The sequence below is a fragment of the Papaver somniferum genome, chromosome 6, assembly GCF_003573695.1.
Source record: "Papaver somniferum cultivar HN1 chromosome 6, ASM357369v1, whole genome shotgun sequence".
In the NCBI taxonomy this organism is placed as follows: Eukaryota; Viridiplantae; Streptophyta; class Magnoliopsida; order Ranunculales; family Papaveraceae; genus Papaver; species Papaver somniferum.
This window is the reverse complement of record NC_039363.1, coordinates 39,976,265-39,998,184: the sequence shown is the minus strand read 5'-3', so window position 1 is coordinate 39,998,184 and position 21,920 is coordinate 39,976,265. Positions and strand designations below refer to the sequence as shown.

Genomic DNA, 21,920 nt, shown 5'->3' with positions numbered 1-21,920 from the left:
TCAAGCATCTGATATGAATCCTGATTTTGGGCATACTTAAATCTTTCTAGGCATACAAAACAATAGTCCCATTTTGGGTGACCTTATAAGGGGTACCCTATGGGTAGTTCAGTTACCTATATACCTTTAATCCAAAAATCTAAAATCAGTTTTCTGAAAAATCAAAATCAGTTTCCTTTAACATCTCTTCTTCTTCCTCCTCCTCTAGCCGAACTCTTCCCCCTCCTGCGAAAAAAAAAATTCATCATCGTGATTAATTGTCGATTCGTAAAAATTTGATCGTCGATTAAACTCAACCACATAATGACTCGTACAAAGAAAAGCAGGGACTAGGCAAACCAAATCGTCTTCTAATCCATCAATTGAAACAGAAGAACCAATTGAAAATGAAGGTGTAGAAACTGAAAATCAACCACCAATTAAATCAGAAATTGAACCAACTGCATCTCCAACTCCGGAAATGAGAATAAGAAAGTACGTTTTACAAACCCAATCTCCTAATTGTTGTTTTTCATCGATTAAATGACGGTTACAGTGTTGGGTTCGGCTCAAAATTGAGTTGCGTTTTTAGCCGAACTGTTCTTCACAAAAGCTTCCTGTAAGTGTATATGAACAGTTCGGCATGAAATTTCATGAAATTTCAAGCCGAATCTAGTCACAGATAGAGATGCATAGGGGTTCGGCGTATTCGATAATCATAATATGTGCCGAACCTAGCACATTTACGAGGTTCGGCTATTACGATATTCTCAATATGTGCCGAGCCAATAACAATATTTTAACCCAAAATATAACAAATTGATGCTCGGCTTATACGATTTTCGAAATATAACCCGAACCAGTAATTATTTTTTTTCCAGGCTATTCAAGATGTTGTTCGGCTTACTATAAAACTTTCATATAAGCCAAACTAGTGTCTAGCAAAAGGGTTGGAATTGAAAATTATAGGTTCGGCGCATGCAGTAAACAGATTCAGTGAGCCGAACCGTTCATCAGTTGGTAGATTCGGCTCATAGATGTGAGCCGAACCTCAACTTGTTTCGCCAAACCAGGATCCAAAAAATCATCTAAACAACCTTTATAATTCTGAAAATTATCTTAATCACTAAACAAAATATTTAATCACTAATCAATATTACTAACACTAATACGTAAAGGACAGATTTGCCATTAAAATTTTGGGTTAAGGGGTAATTTGATTTTGCTATTTCACAACCCTTTTTGTCTTTATGCAGTATGCCTAGTAAGATTTTAGTATACCCAAAATCAGGGTTCTCTGATATTGTAAAGCTGTATTGGGTGTTCACAATATGGATAAAATTGACAATATTCGGCCTATGTCATCAAAGGCGAGCTAGGAGCCCTAGGCGCACGAGTCGCCCAAAGGGTGCCTAGCAATAAAACGCCCCAAGGCGAAACACTATGAGCAAAAAATATTCTTTTTCCAGGGCACCTAGGCGCCTAACACAACATAATTCAGCACAATGCTAGAATATAAGCAAGACAAGTTTTCCCCATGAATGGACTTGGTGTTCCAAACTCCACTTTGTAGTAACAGTATTGAGATGAGCAAGATTAGTGAACAGCTTGCAACTCCTAGATAAATTATCTAGGTTTTTCTTTAATATGAGCTTGTTTAGAAGCAGCTGTTTCAAGGCTATGCTGTCAAAAAGAGTTTGCACCAAGAACACTGTTACTTTATGGACCAACTATTATAATTTCCCTACAGTAAAACACAAAAATCGTGGAGGTGAAAACTATCAATATCAGCCACATCCCACAGGTAGTTCATTATTCACATTTAGGAATGAACTGGACAAGATATCAGATTCAGTTTGTGCGACGTTCCAAAATTGATTCACCTAGACGAATCATTTAACCGAGTATTCTTCAAATCCGACTTTTATGCAGATCTCACCTCCTGTATGACTCCCCAGATCAGAACAAAATCGGGTTTTCTTTTCCTATATATGTGTAATACCGAAATTGTTCGGAAAACAGATGAACTACCGACGGTTTGCTGAAGGAAGCATGCAGTCATATACCCGCACTAGGCGTGACGTCACCGCAAGCTTATACACAGTTTGCATTTGTGGCTTCCCAAGTTCGATAATGTCTTCTCTCAAACTGTAAGAAATAGCCATTTATTTAAATTCTCAAACAAATTTTAAGGTATTTCCACAAGCAGTTTCATATGGATTGTTTAGACTGATACGAAACAATAAACTTATACTGGACTAACCTTAGCCATTCGCCTGTCTCCTTGGCATGCCTTTCCACAGACTTGTATAGGTGATCCAAACTATACAGCACCAATCCAAGCATGCATTGAGCATCTTCTCCCTAAATATAAAATTACATGAACGAAGAGTAACACCCATGCATGAATATTAACGATAATATAGTATATACGTTTAGCTTAAAATTGGTTCATATAAAAAAACTGTTCCAAGTTTAAGAATCCAATTCGGACATTCTCTTCGTGTTCATCACTCTCATAAAGAAAAATCTTTACGTCAACATGAACAAACTATAGCTACCTCGTATCACACCAAGATAAAAGAAATTACTGTTGCCCCGAAACTTTCAGCGATCTAGCTCCTAGGCATATGTGCAATACACGCTGGATTTTGGCTGGATTTCTAGGTGGTGTCCAAGACCAAAACTTTAGGAACTCAAAAAGTTTCACATGTTTTTTCTTTTACAAACTTCGATGAAGAAAATAATGATGTAGAAGAAATGAGAAAAGAAAAAAAAAACGAGAGCAAGAGGAAGAAGAGATAAAGAAAGAAAGATTTTTTCTGGTTATTTAGATTTTCTTAAATGATTTTTTTTTCTTGATAAACCCCAACTTATATCTAGTTTTATACACCCGACTAGTTTTCTAGGCATTAGGCCTCCTTGGCTGGCTGCCTAGTGGCCACCTAATGTCTTCAATCACAGAAAATTAAAATCCATCTAGGAATGAGTATACAATTTTTTTTAACAAAATCATGTATATTCCAAATAAACAGCTTCTTCTCTTATTTCTTGCTAAGCTAAGTGTCTGGCATTGCACTAACCTTGAAAAGATAAAACACTATATCATGATAATTGCCAAGTACGCTCAACCCTTACCTGTCCTTTATCCAAGCAAGTTTGGAATTGCATAATCCTTTTCTCAACCTCGACAACAAGCAGTCTCCTTTGAAGGCGAGCCATCCTTCCTCTACCTTCAGCTCGTTTGTCCTAAATAGATATTAGATCAAATGAGAAAATGCACACCACACCAGAACAATGCAATGATAGCAGTCCAAATCAATTACTGCCTGTCATCTGAATGAAAACAATAGACTTGACAGTGTAAAAAGCATGTGCTGCATTAAAAGATAGCATGATACATAAAAAAAAACTACTAAGAATAACTTATACTAATTGCTATAGCACAATAACCAGTTTAAGGGGCTCCTTAGCATTTTTAGTCATATTCCTCATGATTCTGCATTGTACCTTTGGTAAACAATGATACACATACAGTACCACACTTGAAGTGCCGTTTTGTTACTAGTACAAAAAAATAAAATATATATAGATAAATAAATAAGCAACTACTAAATCCATATTGACAATTAAGCATGGTGAACCAATGTACGTTAGCACATAGCTCTGCAGCATTGCTTCATCATTCAGCTGAACAAAACTAATCATGACATCCACTTACCATTATACAAGCACTTACATAAGTAAGTGGCAAACAGTAGGTGTACAAACTCTCTGAATCGTAATATATCATACTATAAAATTAGTCAGGAAAATGGCAAGTGCAATATCAGAAACCATAGAGGCTATGCAGCAAATGCATAAAAAGCACTCTTGTTGCAAAACTAAATACAAGAAAGGGGGACACCTTATAATGCTAAAATCTGTAGACAGCCATGACAGATGGTAAATTGTTGTTATCAGAAACCATGATATCAGAAAAGACAAGAAACCATAGAGAAATATGCTACTGTTGTTCAAAAACTAAAAATATATGACAGCGGGACATCATGCACGTCCCTTCAGGAAAAGACAAGAAATTTTGGATTATAAGGTTAAATAGTGTAGACAACCATGATATACGGCTAATATTTGTCTTGTGGATTCTTTATAATTGTAAAGGTAAATAGAAAAACTTCCAAGTTAACAGTTCTATAAAAACATTAGAGAAAGCGGATGTAGGAGCGAGTCGTGAAAAGGACTAGAATGATATAAAACCCCACCATTAATTTAAGTGCTCTATAATGGATCAAACAATCCACAACTCGAGCTCCATTTCATGTCAAGGAAACTCGACAGTCAACTTGAAGATTCTGCTAACCTAGTGGCCTACAATTATTATACACCTGTAACACCTCTTATCTAAAACATCAGACTACCAGAGACACCAGCCCACCAAATATGTGATACTTGAGAAATTGTTAAAATCTAGGATGCCTCGGAGGGCAACGATTTTTAAGGAGTTCTCTTACCTGTTTATACCATGTGCGAACAAGCATAAGCAACCCAACGGAGAGAAAGAAAGCGGGTAAAGCGGCAAGAATTGCAAAGTTGATTTCATTTGCCTTCAGTATCTGGTTTAGGTCGAGCATTGCCCTGTTTAGCAGGAACAACCAAAATAAGAAACTTAACCCATCAAATTGATTTAATCAACTTTGAACTTACGTCTCAATAATCTCAATAAACAACATTGAACTTACGTCTCAATATCCAACTTCAGCTTCTGAATCTGCAATGAACAAAAAGTACAAAGTTAAATATGACCTCTATGTTAATCAAACTCAGAGTACCATGTCAGTAAAGGTATTGAACTATACCTGAATAAGCAAAGCACGAGCGATCTCTCCCCCAACAAAATTTTTAATTGGATGCATAAGATCCTTTTCATACCTTCATTGTAAAACAACGAAATACTCTTCAAATGGGCAACGGATATGAAAACATTCAAAAACAGCACGTCATGGCATTTCCATCTCATTGTGCAATCTAGATGCAATTTTGCATTGTTAATTTCATGTCTTACCTTGCCATTACTATTTCCATCATTTCCTGATCTGATGCGTCTTGCGGAAACTCTTGACCACACGTTTGCTCGCTGAATGTTAGCAGCATCCTGCGAACCAAGAAAATATAAATTTCTGACATCCTTGAAAGTTATTGAATCCAGTTTATTTTACAGAGCATCCAGAACAACCAAAGAAGATAGAACTGTTTAAATCAACTACCTCTCATATTCCTGAAAGAATCACTTCCTCATATAACATCTAATACTTCACCCCATAGTAAAGAGGGAGAAATACTGCAGGTGTTGTAAACAACTAATATGGATCTCCAGTATCATTTCTGAGGCAAAGACTTCCTCTTAATGACGAGATCCCTGGATCTCAAGTATCATATCTCAATCAAGTTCCTCCTAATACTTCAAGTGTTGTAAACAACTAACCTGAAGAGATCCATGGATCCCTGAGGGGTGAACTGTTTAGCATTACTATGCCTCATAACTAGGACAGTTATGAAATGATTTAGTTTTACAGGGGTCAATTCTGTTGTAATATACTCCGCCTGAAAATTTACAGCCCTTTACCTCTAAATCTAAAGACTCTATAGCAAACAACTAACATGGATCTCTTGAGGTTCATATTTTAATACTTTTACTGTGGAAGAATTCACAAGATATCAAGCAAAGCCTCTGCAACAATTTCATAGTTTGCATCACAGTTACCGGTATCAATAGTTTGCAAAGGTTCACCTATGTAGAGAATCTGAAGTTAACTGCACTTCTTCAAGCTCCATCACCCCCTTGTGCCTCCTCCTGAAGGTCTCGAAGAGCTCATCTCTTATGGAAAGGATCTTATGAACAACAAAGGGGAAGAGATCAAAACAATTAGCAAAAAATATATAAGATAACAGGCACGCCACTTCAGCATTTTGGTCTCTAATATTCTACGAAGCACATTATGGCCGAAGGAATTTGCAGAGTGGATAGAAACAACAGCAACATATACCAATGCTAAGGAAAATTTGTAGACTTTGTCCAAAATAAAACCATCCAAAAGAGAGAACCGGAAAATATACAGTGCATCATAAAGAAGACTGTATGGACCAACAATGCATAACATCCATTAATATTCCGCAGTTGTCATTAGCAAAAACAATAAAGCATGAATACTAACATTCCGAAAACCTATGATATGGCTACTTCAATTTTTTTATTCTTATGAACGAAATAAACCTGTTTGCTTTGCAAATCATAACAGAGACAAATATTAGGAGTAAGGTGTCGGAGAGCTTTTACATCCTTTAAAAATATTTCAACGGAGTCCAACATAAAGCTTACCACAGTCACTGGTTAAATTATAGATTAATCTCATTAGATCAGATATAACACCAAAAGATGTGGGGTAACCTTGAATAGATCACCAGGACTAAAGATTTAGGATACTTCTATATGATGCGCATAAGGGAACCGCTTTGGTTAATGCCGTTATGAAATATTTGCATACAGCCATAGATTGATTACTGATAAACATATGTACGCTCCTACATCAATTGAAGTCACACATAAAAAAAGAAAGTGCACTTAAGAATCGAGCTCAGATATCATACCGGCTGTTCAACATGATCATTCCAGAATCTGACTGTTGATTCTTGTGCTTCACGAATCCAGTTATCAATGTCCGAACTACCTGCCAAACTGCTATGACGTACAAGCCATACTGAGCACACTGAAAGCCCAACCGCTCCGCACGTATAACCAAACCAGTGCAAAGTCACTCTCCTTGGTTTTTTGTTTTTGGAAACCTTTTAAGCGATAAAAGCAAGCAACAAATCATTATTAACACGTACTATCAATTAAACGCACTCATCATTTGAGCATTCTTACGCCTGCCACATTTCTTTCCACCAGTGCAAAAAAGTAACTTGAATGCTTCGACGAGAGCAATATTCCTAATACTAGTAAGTCAATGAAATCTGCTTGTTTTCCAAGGACAGGCCTAGCTACAGACATCAACTTTTGCGGGCTGAGCGGTTAAAATCAGTTATTTGGTCCTCAATGCCAATCTAGATTTCCTATGAGGAATTAAATTAAATAATCGAACCCCTGAGCTTTTGAGTTTGAAGAGGCTGAGGCTATTAACGCAGAGAAGAATAGGACAGCTCACACAAATTTTTTAAAATTTAGAAAATAACATGATTTTGGTAGTAAGAAATTGATATGTAGTGCAGATGATTAATGGAACTTACAAGCTGAGTTATGTATGAATTAAGCTTATCGAGATTCTGATAGACCAAGTTGATAGCATCCTTGATCTCACAGTCAGTCCACTGAGAACCTTCCTGATTAATTTCAGGCAATTTCTCAAACTGCAAAGTGTATGTGTTGTTCCCACCAACAGATGCAGATGAAACCCTCTGCGAGCAATAGCATAAGGAAAGGTTGAATATGGAAAGGGATAATATGAAAATACAATACAGGAATTAAGTAAGGCTTAGTACCTGAAACATTTCATGCTGCTGGTTGATTGATTCTTCAAGTTTCGATAATAAGCTATTAATGTTCACCAATAATGAAGGCAGTGATGTCTCTGGATCCTTGACTAAAGCCTCCCCGAAATTATCAACCTCCACATAAACCTATAGACAAGAACAAGCTAAGTAGTGCTACCGAATATAAGAAATAGAGCTTCATATGTCCTTGTCATGCCTCCAACTGGTTGGGCAACAGCATGTGGTTAATCAGACACGGCACAGCACTACAGACATCAGTTCGCCCTTATCTCTAGCTTTTATCCAGGTCTCAGTAGTGAATTTGAATGAGACCTGAATAAAAACTACAGAGATCAAAGCATACATAATAACATTGTTCCGGATATACAAACTTTACAAAACAAAACAACAATCCGAAGACAAATGTCTTAAGCATGACAACCATGAAAGCCTCACACATCAATACATCACCACATTTCGATCAAATCAGCTCCTAAAATTTACTAAATGAATCTAGCCAGCAAAGGAAATAATTGGTTGATGGAAAGCAAAGAACCAGAACCCAAGTCAGATTGTAAATCAACTGAAAACCAATTAAGGTGCATCCGTGCATGTAATCATTGTGAAGATTGCTCAAACAAATGTACATGGTTGACGTTGAATACAGTTATAAGTTTATATTATGATAAACAGAAGTACAACAATGTACTATAGCTGGCCTTATAGGATTATAATCATGCATATCCAGTGAGACGTCCAGAGTAAAGACAATGCCAGAGATGAGCCACCGCATGGACAATGCCAGAAAACTTCATTATTTCACATAAACCGTTACCTTGAAGAGATTAATTTACTTCAACCAGTTTGGAGTTGTGCGTCTATATGAATCAATGACTGTTGGTATCATAAGCCTGTCCTGTGGTCTGCGAAGTACGTGCCACTGAATGTCTATCTAAAACTAGCAATTTTTAACAAACAGATTTGCACACGATTAGTTAGCATTGTTTTTAGCCAAGCAGTAATCATGATTAGGAATACACCAATCATGCTTTTCAGACTGATGAACATCATATTAAAGACCTTATGTGGTTGGTTGTGCTACACCTTCTTACAACTATCAAATAAGCAGTGAACTTAGAATACAAAACTTCCTCTATGCGTTTGAATATTGCGCCTAAAGGGCACCATGACGACATGAGCAGTTCCTTGGTGGTGAAGGTCCATGGATGATCCATAAACAAAAAGGTACACACTGAAAAATATCAGGATACCCAGCTGAATATGTTTAAGCAGTGATCTTAGTGAAAAAGCACAGACAGAAGATCAACTTTGGATGTTTAGGTGACTGACCAGAACAAAAGAAGCAAAAAAATTCCATAGCTAAGGCAGTGTACAAACAGTAAACGACATCTTTGACTGATGAAACAGGATGAGAAGTACCTGCGAAAGAAATGTAGCCAAGCAACAGCGTAAGCTTGTTAAAACAGCTATCTTCTCAGATATCTCAGTAGCTGCAGAATGACAAAGTTGTTGCAAGGGAGAACCCTCCATGGAACATCCGCGAATCAACTGAACCGTTCCATTGATAAAGGCACGTGGTCCTCTTTCAAAAACCATGAAGTATGCTTTTTGAGCATTTGTTCCCTAAAGATAAAACCAAAAAGAAGACAATTTATGAGCAACATATGCCGCTTATCATGATGCACTAAAATCAGTTTTGTTTTTAGATTTTGAAACAAAAATTGAACCTCAGCTTTCAACTGCCAAAACTGCAAACTCTTTTGGATAATATGCATACTTGAAAGGACATGCTCCAAAATATCATCCAAAACATCGTAAACTCTAGATGCTTCAGTTAGAATTCTACACACAAACATAAACACAGAGTTAACACAAACGAACACATTGTACACTATACCGGGGATTAACTGAATCTAGGGCATAAGCTAATTTGCAATCTATCGATTGTTCTATTAGACAAAGCATTTTTCAAATTTAAAGAAAATATCACCAAGAAACTTCTTATTTTGTCTTCTGACAGTTATCGTGAAGGAAATGCTGTTGCTGAGAGGAAGTGAGAAACACTTACAGAGTAGATTCAAGTGAATTTGAAGGCAATGGAAGAGGAAGACCTGGTCTACGTCTCCAAGATCTAGACCGAGCAGTTCGATAATAGAAATTTGTAAATTTTGCGAGTAAATTGGAATCATGATGCTTAGAGGGAAACAAACCAACCAATCTTCTCCATACTTGATTTGAATAGGAGGAGACGATGGTTCTCATGTCTCTTTCTGGTTCAATTCTAGGGTTTCCAGATTCTACTTCCATGATGACTCAACTCCTTCCAACCCCACTCTGCAAATAAAAATCATTATATGGTCACGCACAGACATAAATACAAGTGCCAAAATATGAACTCGGGAGAAAGAAATCAAAAGCCTAATATTTTGAAGGCAAACTTAGGCTAAGGCCTGACCCACCCGTTACCATAATATCAAGCCCTTAACTAAAAGAAGTTTAAATTTAGCCAAAAATATTAAAAGACATTATATCCTTATACATGTTGTCAAGCTTATAATTAAATAAAATTTAAATTTAGACCCAATATTATTAAAGTATATTGTGATGATGTTCCAACCAACTCCGACCACCATCGTCGCCAATTATCTCCGACCACCACCGCCAGCCACCTCCGAACACCACCACCACTAACCACCTTCGACCACCACTGTCATACCACCTTCGACCACCACCGTTAGCCACCTCCGACCACCACCAGCCACCGCAGTCAGCCACCTCCGACCACCACCGCTACCAACCACCACTGCCAACCACTGGCCCCAACCACCACATGCCACCACCGCCAACTACCACCAACATATGGATGTGTATGCAAAAGTTACACATGCATATGGCATGTGTATCCAGAAGTTACACATTCATATTACATGTGTTATGCAAAGTTACACTTGTATATAGATGTGTACTCGGTATTACTCATGTGTACGCAGAAGTTACACATGCGTATGGCATGTGTAATTAAAAGTTACATATGCATATGGATGTGTATTCATTAGTTACTAGGTATCCCGGGGCTTTACGGCCCCGGCTCAACCTCTCCTTTTAGTCTTAAGTGTATATATGTTATTTTTTTGTAACAATATATTAAAAAAGACTACAACTCAATTAATGTATCCATACACTTTAAAAAGACTACAACTTGGTCAATTTAGGTTTCAGGGAAGAACATCAATAATCTTTTAAAAATATAAACATAAACATAGATTTATAATCCATTGAGTATGCCAAATAAATTCATAAAACAATAACCGAGAACATTGTAACTTTAAAAAAATCTAAAACAATGTAATTGAACCATAATGTATAGTACTGAAAACGGAATCAAATCTTATAGGAATCCTTTTTAAAAAAAAAATAGCTATAGCTAAACCAATTCATTAGATTATTTTCCATAAAATCATTGGCCACCTACTTTTCATCATCGCAGTCCACTTTGTTTTTCAGTTTGCGTCAAGTCTTTTTGGATGGTGTGTTTGGCTGCGTTGCTTCCTTTTCGTTAGTTAATGCATGCTTCCCTAAATCCATGGTCAGAGGCCTCTGATAAGTGAAACCTTTCATTGTCAAATTAGTATTCAACAATCAGTAACTCAAAATAATGTTGGCTTCCTCAACAATAACTATGTCCCATTTTTGTTCATGAACAATACAATTACTTGTTAAGTAATATAATTCTCGACACTTGGTAAATCTTGTTCTTGATAATTGGTATTCTTGACAACTCTTGACTCTTCACAAAGGTCAAATTTTCCCTCATCCATTTTTTTGAGACATCGTAAATCTATTGCTTTAGTATTTAACACATCATACGTATAGTTGGATGCATAACACTCATCAACATGTGACAATAAACATAACAAAATCCATATTGATGTGGAAATAAGCTTCATGACAGATTGGGTTGTAAGAAACAACATCTGGAGATAAATTGGATATTCACCTTCATCCAAAAATATACGATGAACTTGTATCTTCAATTAATTTTCAATACATTTTTAATTTCTCATACAGGGAGATTCGATTCCTACAACCATATAGACCATGTACCATGCATATTCCTCGTGTTAGAAAAAAGAACCGGGTCATTTTTTCATCTAATGATTCAACACAAATAAATTTGTGGATCTGTTCCACAATTCATATTTTTTTTAAAATTATTCAAGAATAAAAAAAAATCATATATGGTAATTAATTTTTGAATTTAGTCTTGTACACATAGAAAATACAACTACTTTACCAAAATATTTTTTTCCTTGATTTATTTCATCAAATAATCTCTTTTCAACTTGAAACATGGGTTATTTCAATCAGCACAATCTGATGCATCTTGATATTGTGGATGTTTTAAAATTTTGTGAATCTAAGTTCGCAGTCATCATCGGAAAGATATACAGTTGAGGGTTAAAACGTGTAATCGTCATCAAATGTTGATAGATTTCGAACGTTTGTCTACCAAAACTTCTTGAAAAATCTTCTAATTCTCAAAATAGAAAAATGCTTGTTTGGGCATTTAAAAAAATAATTTAATTTAATTAAGCTTTGGTAGATTTGTTTTACATACGAATTTTGATGCTTCATTTCAGGTTTCCAACCGTATCTGCCATAAAGCAAAAGGAAAAGAAAAGAAAAAAGCATAAGATAAAGGCGAGTACCCATGAAGGGACTTAAAAATCCAAATTGATTTATTTCCTACGGTCAATTGTAAGTATCGGTAAGAGCTACCTAATGGTTTATCTTTTTTCCTTGCTAATTCATAAGGCAAGTGTTCAATGTCGTCCAGGTGTATTACCTATTTTGCATGCTTAATTATTTGGCGTAAAGCTTGTTAATTCAACAATAAATAACGCCGACGTTTACTTTTATATTTTTTTTTCAAAAATATTTTAATCCATATATAGTCTATTCGCTTTAGAATATTTATATCAGAAGTTTATTGAAGTTCATAGGCCTAACTAACCTCAAAAACCGGCTTGCAAGGTTAGGTTTTCCCCGGGCTCGTAAAAATCAGGATCTTAGATATAACGCATACAATGTGGGCCTAATATCTCAACATGCCCCCTCATGCATATCCTCTTTGGGTCCAACACGTGGACACTAAATCAGGTGCGATCAAATTATTCGTCACAAATTGCCTGCTCTAATACCATGTGCGACTAATAATGTGAACAAAGTACACTCAAACTAATTAAATCAATCCTAATCAAAGATATGAAATTTTAAAAAGTAATCACAGTCGATGCACATTTACACACACATACACACAAACACATTTCCAGTCTAAAGAGCATGACTATAACATAGACAGAACTCAAGTTGGAAGTTTAAGTTTCGAGGTATAACATGGACACAACCTAAGTTGGATGTTCATTTTTGGAGATCCACCGAATGTCATAGAGGAAAGAAGACTTTGGAAAATCAAGTGATGCAGAAAGAAGAACAAAGAGAACACAAAATAACGACAATATCATGTTTAACAAAAAAGTACAAAGGAATGAAGCAAAAGATAACTCACCACATAAATGGCTCGACGATTTTAGTGTTGAGTCGTTAAAGAGATTACATATTGAGTACATGTTGCATCAAAGGTTACATTACTCATGCACTTACCAACACTAAGCTTTCCACAAACATTTAAACCTTATGATGTCAACTTTTCGTAAATCGACAGAGTAAGTACATTTACTATCTCATCTTGGTCTTGTTACTCAAATGCTCACATGAATGCATTCAAAGCACAAAAGAAAAAGGCAAAGGAACGACCAAAAAACTCTACATAATGCCCGCATAAAGATTAAAGAGTCTTGGAAAGGTTGAGTCTACGAGTGGTTATTAAAAATATAATTATTGGTGTATATTTATTTACAACTGTATTTAGGTTTCTGATGCAATTAGCACCTCATATTTAGTATAGTATCCGATAAAAATAGTATTTTTCACATAACAAATACTTTTAGTATAGTACGAAACGGTATGTATTTCTATTATAATGTTCGAAAAGTAAAATGTTCGAATTTGGTTAGAATACCAAATAAATTCTTAGTATAATTAACGTGTTTCATATTTTTAGCAATATCATTAAGTAAGTATAGTATCTCCCGCGTAGATTTGTACATGTTCCAAGTAAAGTCATATATAGACATAGAAGTAAATATCCGATGGGAACAATATTTTTTTAGAGTCACTTATCATCATTATCGAGCATTTATTGTTTTCAGTCCTATAAAAGTTAGCATAATCTAACTCCAAAAGATCGTTTACCTAGGGAAAAAACCTAGGCAATGTTATTATAAGTTTTTTTAAACCAAGTAGAACCATGCTTAACCTTAACCATTGACATGTCATTCACCTTAATATATTTTGGAACATTATGTACCAAAATTATTATGATTTTGATTTCTGCCTTTCAAACATGACCCAAAGTAAAGACATGCCTGCGCAAATAATCGAGTAAACTGACGGTCTAGTTCATCTCAATATGGAACCCAGCGACAATTCATGTGTTCTAAGTTATTTCCAGGTGTTACCTTGACTTTGATGAAAACCGTGTAATAAATGCGTCGTTCTGTAATGAAACAAAAATAAAGCAAAAACTTGTTAACTCACTCCGAGTTGTCGTACTGTAAAAATTTAGAAATAGATGAATCAAACAAACTATCCTCTAGAAAAAGTAATCTGAAAAACATTATCCCAATAAATTCATGAAAATCAGGCATATCAAATGGTATTTTTCTTCTCAGAAATAAGTTGTTCTTATTCTTCATCCAATGGCAGTTGCTATACTTTCTCACTTGTTTGTACATTTTAGTGTTTTCACCAAGAACCTAGTACTATTTTATAGCTATTTGTTGAGTTTTATATTGCCCAATAATATTATTGACACTCGAATATATATTGACTAAAACTCAACATTGACTTCGTTGACTACACAATCAAGTTACATATTTGTAGATCCATAAAAGATGAACGTCGTAGAGATAATAGTTTAATCAATTGAATTTTTTTTCCAAACCAACATGTAAGGCATCCATAGTGCTTATTACTTTGTTCGATTTTTCTCTTTTTCTTAATTAAGATGATGTGGTAAGGCTTTTCCAATTAAGAGTTATTTATAAAAGTTTTCCTATCTTTGATTTAAAACTATTTATTTATTTTAGTAATTTTGTAAATATTTGAACAACCAAAATAGTTTTATGCAACTAATTTACTCTTTCTACATCTATATGGATTTTAGTCCAAGAGCATAGTTCAGTGGTATCCCATCAACTCCAGTAAGGAGGAAGTCAGGGGTTCAATCCCCACCGTCGTAAAGGTTTGTAAATTGTAATAGATTAGTTGTATAATGGGTTTAGCGGTGCTGGGTCTGGCAGTGGGGCCAGTCCAACTGGCTGGGCTCGGGTAGGGATCTGGGTCCGGCTTTCGCATATAAAAAAAAAAAAAGAAAAAAAGAACTATACATGGATTGTAATTTCATATACTCTATCAAACTCATGCATGTAATTTTAATCACATATTACATATGTTTGGCAAAACATAATTGAAGTGACTAACAAACCAAGCCAAAAAAGATAAGTTTCAAGAACACCGACGAAAAGATAAAGATCCAGCATCAAGTACATCCGAAATAAAAACTGAAAATGGTTAAAGAATAACACCAAGGAAAAAGACAGTCATTTCATTACTAATATTTCCTACGTGAAAAAATCAGCGGAGTCATGGCCGTACTTCTTCTAACATCTTTCCGTAAGATCCAAACCTTCCCCATATCCTGTTCCACCACGACCATCTTTCCGTGAGAACGAAACCATTCCTTGTCCTTTCTACACATATTTCGCCTTGGTCAACTATTATTCCAAGTTCCTCCAAAAACATTTCATCTGTTAATATCTTAGCTTTCTCCAAGAATGTCATCACTCCAAATCCAAGCTTGTACGTGTTTTGCTCTATCTTTTCCTTTTTCTACTGATATCCAAACTTGTACGTGCTTCGCTGTATTCTCTTCCTTTTTCTATCTTCTTCGCAGAAATCTGCCATCGTATGCTCAGACACCAATATTAATTATCTAGGAAAATGCACCATATGTAGGTTAAATTTCTGTGACATATACACACTACTGATAAATTTTAAAACAAAGCTGGAAAAACTACATGGACATCTGCTACTCATAGATAGTCTCTAAACAGATTTCCTCGGATAATCTTTTTGCATTTTAGGTTTCGTACCATGGTTCTGGCGAGGCAGTACTTGGAAAAATACATACCTATAATGACCTCTTCATCAACAAATAAAACTTGAATACCGATAGAAATTTAAGTTTTAGCTAGAAATTGGCAGTTTTAAGTGTGTACTGTGTAGTTCCTTATGAAACTAAACACAGGTCTGTTAAAAATAACCAATGAGGTGTAATTTTTGGATCAAAAAATAGGTGGATCAATTTTACGGCTAGTCAATTAAGAAATAGGTAATTATATATGTGGTGTACTAAATTTGGTATAAAATGCCTTTATTGCTAACAGGTAGGTTAAATTTATGGTTAGCGATCGATGAAATAAAGCCTAGAAAGCATAAAGTTTTAACTGTAGGGAAAATCTGCTAATACCTTACTTGCATACCCATTCACCCCTGCTCCATAACTCAACATTGATGCTATAAGTTGCGGCACGTCCCACTTGCGAGAGACATTATAAGTTGCAATTTTCATATAGTTTAAGAAACTTACACTCGGTTATACACTCAACACCCTGCAAAAAATACCATGAAAAGGATGTTAGCTTTAAAACATAGGATTTCCAGAATTTCTGCTGCTTGTAGGTTTCTGATGACCCTGTCCAACTGTCTCTGAGAACCCACCGTTGACATTTCTACCTGTGAGGGAAAAAATATTAGTGTTTGAGTAAATCTAGAAACAATCCAAGACACCTCAATTCAAACCTTAGACGTGTAATGAAGCACCTGTGTAACTTGATAGATAAAATGAACAATTTATAACCATGTAAATAAAGTATAAGGCGTCTGATGAAAAGGAATAAGACTACCATAGCTGATCTGCAGAAAAAATGAACTACCTCAGCTAGTTATCTGTAAACATATTAATTTCCGCTGAAGTCCACTTCAGTAGAAGGGTCATAAGTAATAAGTATTGGTAACACACAAAGAACCAATTAAGATTAGCTGCACGAAAACATGTGTAACCATAAGGACCTCCGCCATCTGGGGGAATCGAACCCACAACCACATGGTTAAAAGCCATGCGCTCTTCCGACTGAGCTAAGATGGCAAGTGGCAACACATGAGGAATGGCAAAGCGATCAGATTCATAATCATGTACTTTGACAAAATCACAACAATGTAGTGTACAATAATAAATATGGATTGATTTTTGACATACTCACTGCTCTGGTCTTGCAAGGATTTACCAATTGGTGTGAAAGCAAGCAACAACCTTACGAATTCATCCTAAACAACACAAATAAGAATAGGTCAGTTTGAAGTAGTAGCTTTTAACTTGTGTAATTTTGTATCAGTGCTCTAACTTTTACATGTAGAAAAAATATGAGATGTATTTTAAAGATAGGCATTGCTAGACTTACCGCCGAATAACCTGAGAACTTTCCCGACAGGAATCCGATGGTAGTTTCGGCTTCCATCATAGGGATATTTGTTTGCCCAACACTTCATATGTCTATTTCGAAATATATTTAACTGGTTTCTGGAGACTCGACTTCTTCATCGCAAGAGTAGCACCATAGTGTGTTGTTGATTATTGCATGTTTTTCATTTTCATTTTTGGCAAGCAGAGTAAAACCACTCTGAAGATTTTTTTACTCCCCTAAGTTCATTGAGTAACGTTGAAAAAGCAATCTTCAGAGCAATGAGTAACGCTACAAATGCTCTGAAAATGCAATCTTCAGAGCAATGAGTAGCGTTACTCAATGAACTGCAGAGCAATGATTAAGGGAGTAAAGAAATCCTCATAACATCTCTTTCATATGCAAAAAATTACGCCAGCAACCTCTTCAAATGTAAACATGTTAAAGTATATAGTGATAGAGCTCATGTTGATCATTACAGCTATTCAGGTTTGCTTGAAATGTACAAAAGAACTTACACATGGCTAAACTAAGGTATCCGTATCAGGTGCTGGCTAAAAACATATAAAAGCATAAAGTATAATTTCATTACCCCATTGTCTACCCCATTTTCTATTCTTGTTACATGATAATAGACCACTACTTTGTTAATGTTAGCTAGGGGTTGTACGATTTAATGCAGCGATCCTAAGATGCTCAACCTACTGAAGAGGATCATTATACCTAATGTAATAAGGATCATTTTGGAATGAAGACACTAGTGAGCTGTGTCTACTCACTTCACTGTCCGTATACACATATATAATTATGGACCATTCATATGGATAAAGTATCAGTTGATACAGTGCTCCTAAGATGCTCAGCATTACTGAGGAGGATCATTTTACCTAATGGATAGGCAACATAAGGCTTATTTTGTAATATATATACTAATGATATGGTTGTGCTCACTCCGTAGTCCATTGTACACAGTATTAGAAATGATACCCAACAATTTCAGTACCGTTGTCAAACTACACATCTTGCAATACTTAGTATAAAACAACCTCAAAAATTCTTCAGTTTATACATAAAGGAAGTAGATGTTAACTATGAGATATATTTTTTTAGGAACTTGGCAAGGCAGATGTTATAAAAATTTATTAAACTTAATTACGCATCAAGGCACTTAAAAATAGATTCTAAAGAAAAATAAATGTAATATGAAGATTATATCTAACTTTTGCTAGACTAACCCATGCAACCATATTTGACAATCATACGGGTATCACTGTTCATCCTTAAGAGCAGCAGATTACACATTAGTCTTTAACAACTTGTTGTACGATTCTTTTCCATCACAAATCTGTTGAGTTACAATCTTAGTAATTTCTGAAAATCTACTCCCCATGGCACCTAACGATAACAATCCATCACGTAAAATATTGCAGCCATCATAACAGTGCAATACTTTATATTACATGGCCAAATGATATACACAACTGAAAAAACCAAGCAGAAAAGACCAAGAGTCGCACATCACAAAGTTCTACATACTGAAAAGTCTAGCAAAGATGAAACAATTAGAGTTACCTTCATCATGCAGAAGACCTCAAGCAAACACCTCAATTCTGTGAAGATCGGTGCGCTGCTGAGGGTTCTTAACAGAATTTCTATCGCTTGGAGTGTAGTTGGTTTTGTAACATGGCATCATAAAGAAAAGTCAGAAGAGTAGACAAATTATATCAATTACACAAATGAAACTGATCTTGCACCATATGATGCTGGAGATCTACTGCTAGGATTCTCTCATAGCAAATCTCATATGAGAAGCTAAATCAATAATGCAAATCATGCAAGGATATGAGCAACAATTATTAGCTTTGTTCAAGATCGTACAAATAACAAATTCAAGAAAATCATGAATTTTCATGCTCAGTACTCATTATTCCATAGCTATATTGGATTCCACAATGAGATGCAAGAGTCTGTAACACGAAAATGTAAGAATGGGGTTAGATTTATGACCCCTGTAGACAACTAACAAATAATCAGTGTAAAGGTTCAAATTGAGTAAAGAATGATTTGCTAATAATAAACCTCTCTCCCAGTAAACTCAATCCTATCCACCTACACCAAAAGGCATCAAGAAAGGTGTTCCTAGTTAAAAAGAGCAACAATAGTGTTCATAGTTAAAAAGAGAAGCCACCAAAACCTAAGGGTCACGACTCCCTCCAATTAACTTTTGTACCGACAAACTTTCCACATAGTCATAAAACTGTGATATGCTAGATTGCATATGTATCAACATTAACCACATTCTTCAAAAGCATATAGCACCAGGCATATACTATCCATTTGTGCACATACATCCTTTGATACTAATGGTAGCAGAGAAAGAGTGACATGGATCATACTTGCCTGTTCTAGCCATTATGTCGCTGCTACAAAAGGGAACATTACAGCGGGTGTTGGGTGAGAAGCAGCGAACACAGCTTGATCTCTGTCAGTATGGCCAAGCTCAGCCAATTCACTATAAAATAATTTAAAAAACCAACTGAAGTTAGCTTTGGTGCAACAAATTATTCTGAAAAAAAAAACAATTTAAATACAAACATACAATTCACCTATCACATACATTCAGTATTCACATTCTTATAACAGGCAACTACTTCTAACATGTTCTTCAGTGATAACACCCCAGCTGGACAAAGTATCAGTCAATGTAGCTTTGGTAGTTCTTGCGAAAAACGAAATTGTCAGAAACTATTGTTAAAAGGGCACCAGCCAACTTCTGCAGGCTCCTTATAAATTCACATAATGTGTTTGCGTAGCTGGCAATTTTTCTCTTCCAGAGATATCAGTTACACACTGAGCTGTAGCACTACCGCCTATCATAACAACAAATGTATAGAAACGACATGCTTTACCATCGAGGACATGATGCAGACAATTGAAGGAATTTCATACCTTGTTTGATAGCGATCCTGGAAAAGCCTTTAGTATACATTGCGCCAGTGTCCTCAGTGATGCAGAGATGCAACATGTTATCAATCAGTCTTATAGTTCTTTCCATATACAGAAGGGTAACCATCCTTTCTGTAGCAGAAATACTGAAGGTTGGCTTAGTTTCTTTAGCCAGATATCTTAGTTTCTTTAGCCAGATATCTAAATTTTCCCTAGCATTAGAAAGTTTTTATGATTTCCCATACGAACTTGAAATGGCATGATCAAGACTAATTGTTGAACAACCATCACTCTTGAAAATCAACCAAATAGTATGAAGAGATTTTATGCAATGACTTTTTATTTATGATTAGAGAAAATGCAGTACAGAAAGGGCACAGAATGGATTGAGATGCCACACTTCAGAAAACACGGCAAGAAAGTCGAAAAGTGCACAAAGCGAAATTCAAAATATCAGTTCATAGAAATTTTTCTTACTTGAATTGGGCAAATGAATACCTTCTGAATATAACCCGAGTTCTGTTAGTATTAATATTGTCATCAACCCATTTTTTCAAAGACTGGGAGCTCTCTCAAATGCTTCCGGTACCTCTTATTTTTGGTACACCTTTTGCCTTCTTGCTAGTAGTTCTCTCCATATAAACAACACAAATCACAAAAGTTATAAATAAGAGTCGGGATGAAAAAGCAGTAAGAGACAATCTTGTTTCCGGTAATGAGCTTAGTTTCAAAATTTATTAGTGAACCCCAATGTAATAAGAGGAATCTAAAAGAAGAACACAAACTATGTGCCCAATTCCTCAATTAAAAGTACTAAGTATAAAATCCTAAAAAACTAAGCAGTCAAATCAAAATCTAACCGACTTATAACTACGTGCAGTGCATTTAAATCAAAGTTTTATGATTTCCCTGGTTTATAAATTAGGGTTTCAATTAACTCCATTCTCTGGTTTATTCCAGAAATCAATACAACCCTGCCCCAAAATTAACCTAAACCCTTAAAAGAAACAGAAAAAACAAACTCGATTAAAATTTAAACAACAATTAGGATTAGGATTTTAGTTTGGGGTTGTGATGCACATTGCAAAAGAGGAAGAAATCACCTTTCTATCAACGATGTTGATACGCACGAATCAAACAAAAAAACAACAACTAAGTATTCAGGCATTATGCTCGTCGCTCGATCTGGTTTCAGAGAGGCAAAAGAGAAAGAAGGGGTGCTGAGAAATTTTGAGAAAATAATGTTTTATTCGTCAAAATCCCCCACTGATACCGAATTTCGTTCACGCACACACCCTACTAAATCACCCGAAGCTTTCACAGCCGTCCAATGGAAAACAGGAAAAATATGGTTTAGTCCAAAATTGTATATATAATTTGAGTATAAATTGGTGGCCTCACATTGAAAATCAGGCCTAAAGCTTGAATTTTAGAACTCCTGTTCCCCTACCAATAGAAATCAAGAGTTTTGCATTTTATTTCGCATTCACAACCTTAGGTCTCTACTTCTCAGTAACTTTCTTCCCCTCAAACATCCTCTCTTCTTTTTCCAGTTCTCATACGGCATGAAGTTACTATTACGGTGACGGGGGATTATGATGTAGGTTTTCATTCTTTTTCTTTGTATGCCCAATTGATGAGGCTTTAATATCCTAAAGGTTTAGCAGGCGGATCGGAAGACGCATAAAGCAATTTTATTTGCGAACCCTAATTCGTATTCTTCTTTTTCTCTTTCTTTTAATCATTGTTTCCGTTATATATAATTTGAGTACAAATTGCTGGCCTCACATTGAAAGTTAGGCC

General features: G+C 35.6%; 1 protein-coding gene, 1 long non-coding RNA gene and 1 other non-coding gene across 5 annotated transcripts; all 3 read right to left on the bottom strand.

Annotated features, from left to right (window-relative positions):
- Positions 1-1,577: 1,577 nt before the first annotated feature.
- LOC113287363 (protein DGS1, mitochondrial-like) lies at positions 1,578-9,913 on the bottom strand. The gene is made up of 14 exons (XM_026536097.1): positions 9,596-9,913; positions 9,255-9,369; positions 8,947-9,150; positions 7,516-7,653; positions 7,264-7,431; positions 6,625-6,819; positions 5,768-5,868; positions 5,042-5,131; positions 4,836-4,908; positions 4,719-4,747; positions 4,491-4,614; positions 3,118-3,228; positions 2,243-2,343; positions 1,578-2,127 (listed from the first exon to the last, which is right to left on the bottom strand). Exons 1-14 carry the CDS (start codon positions 9,832-9,834, stop codon positions 2,007-2,009), a joined length of 1,809 nt encoding a protein of 602 aa, XP_026391882.1. The 5' UTR covers positions 9,835-9,913; the 3' UTR covers positions 1,578-2,006.
- A 5,146-nt stretch (positions 9,914-15,059) lies between these two features.
- Positions 15,060-21,364, bottom strand: LOC113287362. 3 transcript variants are annotated; one of them, XR_003329977.1, is made up of 4 exons: positions 20,616-21,364; positions 19,789-20,249; positions 17,172-19,683; positions 15,060-17,037 (listed from the first exon to the last, which is right to left on the bottom strand). It is a non-coding gene; the product is annotated as an uncharacterized LOC113287362 (long non-coding RNA). The 3 variants fall into 3 exon arrangements; XR_003329975.1 differs by having other exon boundaries at positions 19,789-21,364; XR_003329976.1 differs by having other exon boundaries at positions 20,121-21,364.
- Positions 16,786-16,858, bottom strand: TRNAK-UUU. The gene has a single exon. It is a non-coding gene; the product is annotated as a tRNA-Lys (tRNA).
- Positions 21,365-21,920: the final 556 nt, after the last annotated feature.